Here is a 9,240-nt window from a genome sequence, read left to right as displayed (position 1 = left end):
CTCCCCGCAGGGACAGCGCACAGCGTCACCCGCGCCACCGTTGTGCCTGAGCTGTCAGGCTCTGCATCGATCGGGCACCGCAGCCGTGGGGCACCGCATCCATCGGGCCCTGTACCCATTGGACACCGCACCCATCGGGCCCCGCACCCATCGGGCACCGCAGCCGTGGGGCACCGCATCCATGGGGCACCGCATCCATAGGGCCCTGTACCCATTGGACACCGCAGCCATCGGGCCCCGCACCCATCGGGCACCGCAGCCATCGGGCCCTGTACCCACTGGATACCGCACCCATCGGGCCCTGCACCCATCGGGCACCGCAGCCGTGGGGCACCGCTGTGGGGGCACCGCACCCCGAACCTCCTGCTGTGGGGCCACGGCACCCCATACTCCTCCTGCTATAGGGACCAGGTGCTGTAAAGGACACCGCCCATGGGACACGCTGGTGGCCCTGTGTGCCACCCCCAGGTGCCACAGGTCCCGTGCCCAGCTGTCAGCCCAGGGCCACCCACGAGTGAGGGGCTGGCTCCGGATCTGGGGACTCCCCCGTGCCCACACAGTACCAGAAGTGGACCCATGGCCTCCCTGCTGGGAGCACTGACCCACACCAGCCCCGGGACCCCCAGTGCAGCTCTGAGAGCCCTGGAGTGGCTCCAGGGCCAGGAAGAGCAGGTTGTGAAACACCAAACGTGACACCGGGAACAGTTTTTTATTTATTTTAACAAACAGAGAATCCAACAGGTACCCAGCTCACCCCAGCTCATTTCAGCTCCTTCACGGCCAGACCTGTGGAGGAAAGACAGGACATGGATCGGGGGGCTCAGGCATGGAAGGGCTCCCTGGGAATACCGAACACCGACCATGGCAAGGCACTGGTGGTGACACCAGCTCCAGGGACACTGGGAACTCTGCAAGGGGGTTCTCACAGCCCCCCTCAATCCCAGCCACCCAACACAAGATTCCCGGGATACCTGGGGGCAGGGACTGCTTCAGCTTCTCGGCCTTCTCCTTGTCGGTGATGACCAGGGTGTAGAGGTACCGGCTGCAGCGCACCTTGAACTTCACATTGTCCTTGTTCTTCTTGATCTTGACAGCTGTGGGATGGAGGGCACAGCAGGGACAGCCCGCTGTCATCCCTGGGAAACCCACCCCACTCCCTTCCCCGTGCAGAGCCCTCCAGCTCCATCCAGAGTGAGGAAAAAGCTCCGTGAGGGCTCTCTCAGTGCTGAGCTCTCCCTTCTCGCCCACGCCAAAACATTCCCGCGGGATCCTGTGACAGCCGGATCCAAACAAGCAGGAGAAGAGGGAAAACTCTTCCCGTGTTGTTGAACAGTGAGACAAGGCAGTGCTTTGTCTCAATTATCCTCATCTTGTGGCGGCAACAAAAATCTCCCGCTGAGGATGATGAATCAGCCGTTATGACAGAGCTCCAACACCCGACACGGCGCCCACAGAGCAGGCTGACATCTGGGAATCGCTTCCAGCAAGCTGCACTTGGAGCTCGGCTCAACATCCCGGGGCGAGCAGCAGTGGGAATGCACAGCTGGGAGCACCATCCCCTGGGAGAGCACAGCCTGGAGCCCCAAGAGTCCCTCTGCCCACAGGAGTGGCCTCGGTCACCGAGCCAAAGCCACGCCAGGGCAGCCCCGGCCCCTCGGCATTCCCAGGCTGCGGAGCTCCTCAGGGACACGTGCTGGAGCCCCGCAGCCCGTCTTGCCCACAGACCCCACTCACACTTGGCGTCCTTCCGCCGCGCCGTCAGCAGGAAGTCCTTGATCTCCTCAATCTTGCGAGGCTGCAAAGTCAAACAGAAACTCACGGGATGCTTCGGGCTGGAAGGCACCATAAGCGATTACCTGGTCCCACCCCTGCCACGGGAAGGGACACGGGATGTGCTCCGAGCCCAGAGCTCATCCCCAGCTCGTGCTCCGGCCACAGAATCCCCCAGGACCCCCCCGTGAGCCCCTTGCTCACCGATCCCCCCATTCCGCACCATGCCCAGAACCTGGCAAAGCGGGGACCCCAAAGCCAACCCCGCCTCCCCTCCTGGGAAGGAGCTAAGGAGCTCCCCCTCACCCCCGTTCTGCACCCTGTCCAGCACCAGACACGCCAGGGACTCCCTCCCTCCCCCCCGGGACCCCTCGCAGCCCCCCGGCCCCTCACCATGGTTTCAGCCCAGCGTCGGTTGCTCCAACCTGCGGCAGAAACGAAACAAGATGGTGTCAGCGCCTCCCCCCGCCCATCGCCTTCCCCGCCTCTGCCCCCCGCCCGCCATCGGCTCCCCCCACGCCCCCTCCTCCCCCCGTTTTCCCCCGGGGCCGCCCGGTGTCGCGAGGCCGCGGATGGCGGCGGATCTCCCCTGCCTCCCCCCGCCCCCCGGCCGCCATCGCTCACCCGCAGCCGCCGCGTACAGACCGGAAATGAGCGCGGCTCTTCCGCATCCGGGCCTTTATGGCCTACGGTGCGGGCGGCGGGCAAAAAGCTCCCGATCGCGACCGCGGCGGCGGCATCTGTGATGAGTTGGCGGGGGCTCAGCCGCCAGTGCGGGCGGGGGGGCTGCGGAGGGGATTTTGGGCACCTCCGGCCTCCCGGAGCCAGCCGGGCACGGCCGGGAACGGGGAGCAGGGCTGCCCGGGCGGGCTGCTTGCTGTTTCCCGAGTCTCAGAATCTCTCGGGGGGATTAGCCATCTAAGATTCCATCTCAGCCCTGCCCCAGGGAACCCCGGGAGATGCTGCGGCTCGATAGCCCGAGTAGGGCTTGTAATGGACAGGTTTTGCCACAAGAGAGAGCTTCAATCCCGCTGAAAACCCCAAAGCCGTACAAACCACCCCAAAACTCAGAATCCTTGGGGATGAGTGGCGAGGGGCAGGAACCCCATCCTGTCACTGTCCTGCGCTTCCTCTGTCCCCATCTCCATCCTGCCAAGCCCTAAGTGTGGCTGGACAGGTCTTTGGGGGTGCTGGGATGCTCCTAAGGGATGCTGGATGGGGTCACAATCCCCCCAGCAGCTCCCAGTATCACCACCCCAGCTAGTGGGGTGAAACCCACAGCTCCCAGCCCAGGGCTCCCACCCAGGAGACGATTTTGGGGTGGGACCCTTCTCCCTGGCCACCGAACGAGCTTTTTAATTGTTTGATTTACTTATCTCCTCTCTGATGGGCTGATCTACTCCGCTGCCTTTTAATTGCTCCCAAACTTGAGCGGTTTTTCATGTTTTAAGGAATGCTGAATGGTGTAATTAAACCCCTGGCAGCGTAAATCAGCGGCGCGGGAGGACGACAGCCCCGAATTAAAGCTTTTGGCATAACAATAAAACTAAACCGGCATGAAAAGTGCCCGTTCTGGCACCAGCACTGAATGCTGATGCCGAGGGGAGCTGAGGCACCGTCCGGGCACCCCAAAATCCCCGGGTTTTTTGTGGGATCGTGGAACGATTCGGGTTGGGAGGGACCTTAAGGCTCACCCTGCTCCACCCCTGCCACATCCCTGGCAGTGTCCCAGGCCGGGTTGGACGGGGTTTGGAGCAGCCTGGGCCGGTGGAAGAGGGTGGAATGGGATGAGTTTGGGGTCTCTTCCCACCCAATGATTCTGTGACGCTGTGATCCCATCATTTACATCATTAACGAAGACACGAAATAAAACTGCTCCCAGTAAGGACCCTGAGGGTCACCACCGCTCCCTGATGTCCATCAGGCCCCTGAGCCATTGGCCACGACCCTCTGGATGCGACATTCCAGCCAATTCCTTATCCACCCGCAGCCCACGGAATCCGTCTGTCTCCCAAAGCGCAGCTTGGCCTCACATGGGAGCAGGGGAAGGGGCTGGGGTGGGTCAGGGGGTGCCTGTCCCCCCTCCCCTGCACCCCCGGAGCAGCGTCATTCCCGCCCCTCCCAGGGACTGCAATCACTTTTCCTTTATTAATAATATTTAAAGCCGAGTGGGTGCCTAAATCAACAAAAATAATTCATGAGAGTCATTAGCTCCTCAAAGCCGGGCTCTTTTTACGACCGACTTTAAATTAAAAAAAGAAATTAAAAAAATAAAAAAATAAAAAAAATCCCAACCCCAAACCCCACCACGCTCGGAATCCGCAGCTTTTCCAAGACATCAAATGCGTTTCCTGCCGCCTCCCCCCGGCCCGGCTCCGCCGCCAGAGGAAATTCAATTAACGGCCTTAATTCACCCTCCGATTGCCAGTTTTAGATTAAAAACCCCTTCGGATTCTGCTCGGGAGGCGCCGTGAAGGGATCGGGGGGGGGTTTAACCTCCTGCTTTGGGGGTGCTGTGAAGCCCCTTGGTGCGGACCGGTCAGTGAGGACCCTCCCCCTTCCTCCCCCTTCCTCCTCCTCCTCCTCCTCCTTCTCCAGCAGCTCCAAAGGCTCCGGGAGCCCATGGAGTCGCATGGAGGAAAAACGAGCTTACAAATCCACCCCAACGCGTCCCAGCGCCCCCTCCCAGGGCGCTGCCTGTCCCTTGGGCACCGCGGGGACCCGCTGGTGCGGGGCAGTGCCCAGCGCCCTTGGGGACCCTGGGGACACGGTGCCACAGGTCCGGATCTGTCCCTTAGCGCCCTTGGGGACGCGGTGGGACCCCGGCAGCCCCCGCGGGGGGAGGGAGGTGCTGCAGGGTGTCCCCCGGCGCGGTGGCAGCCGGTGACAAGATGATATCCCCTTATCAGCCGGGGGCTGCGGGGCGAGGGGAGGTCGGCAGGGAATGATCATTAAAAAATAGAACAAAAAGCCAACGGGATGTTTTTTGGTCACGGTTCTGCTCCATCCCTGGGTCCCGGGGTGGAGAGAGCCGGAGGTTGGAGGGGGAGGAAGCTCCGGCACCCGAGGGCTGCCGTGGGTCAATTATCCTTAATTGGCCTGTCCTTAATGGGGCTGCAAACGAAGAGGAAACTCGACAGGGCTTTGGGGCTGGGGTGGCACCGGTGGGACAGGGAGGGGGGGTCCCCGTGGCAGCTGCCGGTGTCCCCCCCCACCCAGTGAGGTCACACGGAGCAGGGAAAGGAGGGAAAGGCCAGGTTGGATGTGGCTGGGAGCAGCCTGGGATAGTGGAAGGTGCCCCTGCCCACGGCAAGGGGTGGAACTGGGCGAGCTTTAAGGTCCTTCCAACCCAAACCGTTCCATGATTCTACGGCCACTCTCAGTTTCGGGGTCCCACAGCAGGCTGAATATGGGAGGTGTCCCTGTCCTCGGGAACAGGGACATCCCACGGGTGCTGAGCCCCAGTTCAGGCCGAGGTGCCAGGTGGGGACACGAGTGGCTGAGACGCACGGCTGGCATGTGGCAGATGGAGCCGTGCATCCCAGTGCCCGACAGAATCCCAGGACCATTCAGGTTGGAAAAGACCTCCAAGATCGAGTCCAAGCTGTGCCCAACCCCCACCTTGTGCCCAGCCCAGAGCTCTGAGTGCCACGTCCAGGCCTTCCTTGGGCACCTCCAGGGATGGGCACTCCAAACCTCCTTGGGCAGCCCCTGTCAATGCCTGACCACCCTTTCTAGGAAGGAATTCCTCCTGAATTCTTCCCAACACGGGCTCCAGCTGTGCACAGGGAGCAGCGTGTCCCCACACCAGTCCCAGTGTCACCATGCAGCCGCTGGTTTGTTCTTCCAGCCCCTTCGGAACAGCGATTGTGCCGGGACATGGAGGTGGGAGCTGGCAGAGGGAGCAGGAGACACGACAGGACACGTTCACTGGAGATTCCCTGTTCAGGGCACAGACTGCAGCAGGAATTGGTTTCTCCCCCACTTTACCGGAATTTCTCTCCCCAGTGCAGAGGAGAAGGGGGGGTTGCCTGCTCTGCCGTGTGCTGGGAGCATTTATCATTACCAGCGACAGGAATCTCTCCCCAGCCTCTCCAATTCCCTTCTTTTCTCCCCTTTCATTTTCCTCCTTGCTCAGATCTCCACGCGGGGCCCTGGCAGCGCTGCCGGGAGCCGATCAATCCGCCCCTACTGCAGCTCCCCCGGCCTCATCCATCAGCCCGGCTCGCACGGAACATCCCGAGCCTCATGGGCAATTTGGGGCCCAAACCAGCCCATTCGGAGGCTCCATCATATTTTCTCCGTCTCTTCCCCTTTTGTTTTGTGTTTGTGGAGGACAAAGGCAGGCCCAGGCTGAGGGGGGAACAGGGAGCCGAAGCAGAGCTGATTCCCAAGAAACAAAGCGCCTGTTTTCATGGAAATGCCCTGGAAAGGAGGCAGCAAATTTGCGGAAGGGGGAGCACAGGGCTGGGGAAAGATCTAGGGGGGAGTTGAGATCAGTGTTGGCATCACCGTGCGGTCAGAGCAGGGAAAAGAAGGAAAACTGGGCTGGAAGTTTTCCCGCAGGCATCGGGCACTGTTTGAAGCTCTGGAATACAGATATATTTTTTAATTAGGGATGGGTTGGGCCAGATCCTGCCCGGGCAGAGCATCCAGTCGGGAGCCAGGAGCAGAATCCGGATGGGGAGCGGCTCCTCCTTTGCCTCCGGGTGCTTTGGGGGGCCGGGAGAGGCTGGAGCTGGGGGGTGACGCCCCAATGTCACCCCCTCTCCCTCTCAAAGGGGTTGTGCCCTGCCTGGGGGCACAGGCTGGCACGTGAGGTGCTGTGTCCTGTCCCTGTGTGTCCCCCATATGGCCCCCCGATGTCCCCAAACCCACAGGGGGTCACCAACAATGACCCAGCGATGACACCTGACACATCCAGGACCTGATGGGATGCAGGGAGACCCCCACCCATGGGTGCTGAAGGAGGGGGTGCCATGGGTGGACAGTCCCAAAGGGCCCAGAGCAGGGCCCCAGTGGGTGCTGGCACCACGGGACGCAGAGTGGGCAGTGTGTGGCACCAATGGGTGACATCCGCGGTGGCACCTCTGGGTGAGGACGGAGCAGCTCCCTGTCACCCCTCCCGGCTCCAGCCGAATTTGGTGTCATCCTGCAGAGGAAGATTATGGTAATTTTCCTCCCCCCTTACGCATAATTTTCCGACCGGGCTGCAGCAGCGGCTGTGGGAGAGGCTGGGTGATGGGAATGTCATCTGCGATTCCATTATCTCCTCTTGCCTCCCTGCTTTCTTTTTCCTTGTGAAACCTTCATCAAAATCTGTCGATCTAATTAGGACAATTACAACGCGAGGACAGCTGAAAACCGCCCAGAGCCGCAGCGGCGAGACGGGGGACCAGGATTTGGGGGGGTTTTGAGGGATTTTTTGGGATTACTTTGGCTCTGGGATGGATAGGATCGGGAGTGTCCCAGTCCCGTGTGCTGCTTCCCGGCGCTGGTTTTGGGGTGCACGGCCCCAGGAGGATGGAAGTGACCTCAGAGGTGTCCTCTTGGCTGTGTCGCTATCGGTCCTGCCGGGGGACATGGGGGCCGTACGTGCTGGTGACACCTCTGTGTCCCACCTCGCCGGCTCTCACGAGCTGGAGGGGTCTCAGCACCTCGCTGGGGGCAGCTGCCGCCCCTGCCCGTGGCACACGTTGTCCCCCATCCCCGGGGGTCCCGGCGGTGCCGCTCGGCGAGGGGGCCCCGTGCGCTGCAGCTCCCGGATCCTCATTGCTATTCCAGGGCCGCGCCGCGGCAGCTGGCTGGATGGGAGCGGAGTGACAGCGGTGACAGGGAACGCCAGCCACGGCCACGGCGGCAGCCGCCGGGTTGGCAGCCACGCCGCAGCTCCGCCGGGGGCCGCGTCCGTGTCTCCAGGCCGGGATGCGCCGCGGGAGGATTGGGAGTGCTCCAGGCTGCTCCAGGGTGGGCGGGAGCTGCTCCAGGGGGGGCAGCGGTGCCCGCCCCGGGGTGCTGGGGATGCTCCGTCTGCCGCGGGGACAGCAGCGGCCAGGGCGCAGCTGCACCGGGATCCAGATCCACGTCCCCGCGCTGGAATAAGCCGTGGGAGGATGGGGAGAGCCCCGGGGGTGGATGTCCCAAGATCCAGGCCCCTGAGCTCTGCCGTGGGCGCAGCAATGTCACCCCGGGGATGCTCCAGCAGCCACGGGGACGGCGGCAGCGAGGGCGCAGCTCCGCCGGGATCCAGATCCGTGTCCCCGCGCTGGGATGTGCCATTGGAGGACAGGGAGAGCCCCCGGGGATGCTCCAGGCCCCTGAGCTCGGCTGTGGGTGCAGCGAGCAGGGCTGGGGCGCTGGGGATGCTCCGAGCAGGGAATTGGGGAGCAGCCCCCTGTGCCACACCAACACGGGGACAGAAAGCCAGGCGGGGACATTCTGTGACCCTGCACCCATCCCGGGGGGGCGGAGGGGGAGGGACACGGCGGGCAGAGCCGGCTGCACGGGCAATTAAGGAAAGTGCCAATTGTCAGCGCCGGTGATTAACGCTGCTCCAAATCCGCATGAATATTAACGTCCGACACGGCCCAGGCTCCCGCGCCATGAATTCTGGATGAATCTTAAGAAAAATCGTTTGGATAACTTAGCGGCAGCTGTACTCCCTCGCCACCCACTGCCTCCCAAAATCAGCTCACGTCAGGCGAGAGGAGCCAGCACGGACCAGGAATCGCCGCCGGGAATCGCTGCTCGGGGCTGGAGCGTTGGGATACGAGCGGGGGCGAGCGGGGTGCTCAGGGCTCCCCAGAGGCGAAGGCAAAGGCTCCGCGGCTCTGGCGCGTTCCCAGGAACTGGTGACAAATCCTGTCACTCGCCACACTCGTGTTGTCTTCGCAGGGAGATATTTGCTTTGCCTCGGGGGCTCCTTTCCCCGAGGGTGGCATTTGTCACCAGCGTTATGGATGCAGCGCGTCCCCTCTCCTGACACCACTTTCCCATTAGCAGGAGCGCATCCCGCTCCTCCAGCCCTGCCTGGAGCATCCTCCGGCACAGGTGCAGAGATCCATCTTCCCGGCGGGGACCTGCCACGGCCCCGGCCCCGCCGGCCCCGGTTCCCATTGGCATTCAGCCGCCGCGCCCGCCGCGTGCTCCCGGTCCAAATGCAGCGGAGCCGCCGCCGCGTCCTCGGGGGCCGGGGCCTTGATTGCATCCTTGTGCTTCCATAAATCAGCCCGGGGAGCCTGGCAGCGCGAGGGGGGAATGGCAATGTCACAGGCAGGGGACGAGCACCGCCGTGTCACTGCGACGGGACGCGGGGAGCAGCATCACTGTGTCACTGGGATGGGACACAGGGAGCAGCATCACTCTGTCACTGGGATGGGACACAGGGACCAGCATCACTCTGTCACTGGGATGGGACACAGGAACCAGCATCACTGTGTCACTGGGAAGGGATACAGGAACCAGCATCAC

General features: G+C 62.7%; 2 protein-coding genes across 2 annotated transcripts in view; both read right to left on the bottom strand.

Moving 5' to 3' along the window:
• Window positions 1-231, bottom strand: part of TTYH2 (tweety family member 2) — a 7,439-nt gene extending 7,208 nt beyond the window's left edge. The window contains exon 1 of the mRNA XM_042025446.1: window positions 148-231. Within this exon, the coding sequence (XP_041881380.1) occupies window positions 148-231 (84 nt within the window). The remainder of the gene's footprint in view (window positions 1-147) is intronic.
• A 469-nt stretch (window positions 232-700) lies between these two features.
• Window positions 701-2,466, bottom strand: RPL38 (ribosomal protein L38). The gene is made up of 5 exons (XM_042025535.1): window positions 2,395-2,466; window positions 2,164-2,195; window positions 1,735-1,795; window positions 972-1,094; window positions 701-786 (listed from the first exon to the last, which is right to left on the bottom strand). Exons 2-5 carry the CDS (start codon window positions 2,164-2,166, stop codon window positions 761-763), a joined length of 213 nt encoding a protein of 70 aa, XP_041881469.1. The 5' UTR covers window positions 2,167-2,195; window positions 2,395-2,466; the 3' UTR covers window positions 701-760.
• Between the last annotated feature and the right edge of the window lie 6,774 nt (window positions 2,467-9,240).

The sequence above is a fragment of the Corvus kubaryi genome, unplaced genomic scaffold (genome assembly GCF_017639235.1).
Source record: "Corvus kubaryi isolate FWS band 111438036 unplaced genomic scaffold, C.kubaryi_AGA036_p1.0 37272, whole genome shotgun sequence".
Lineage (NCBI taxonomy): Eukaryota > Metazoa > Chordata > Aves > Passeriformes > Corvidae > Corvus > Corvus kubaryi.
Note: the sequence above shows the minus strand (reverse complement) of the source record. Positions and strands in the feature narration are given on the sequence as shown.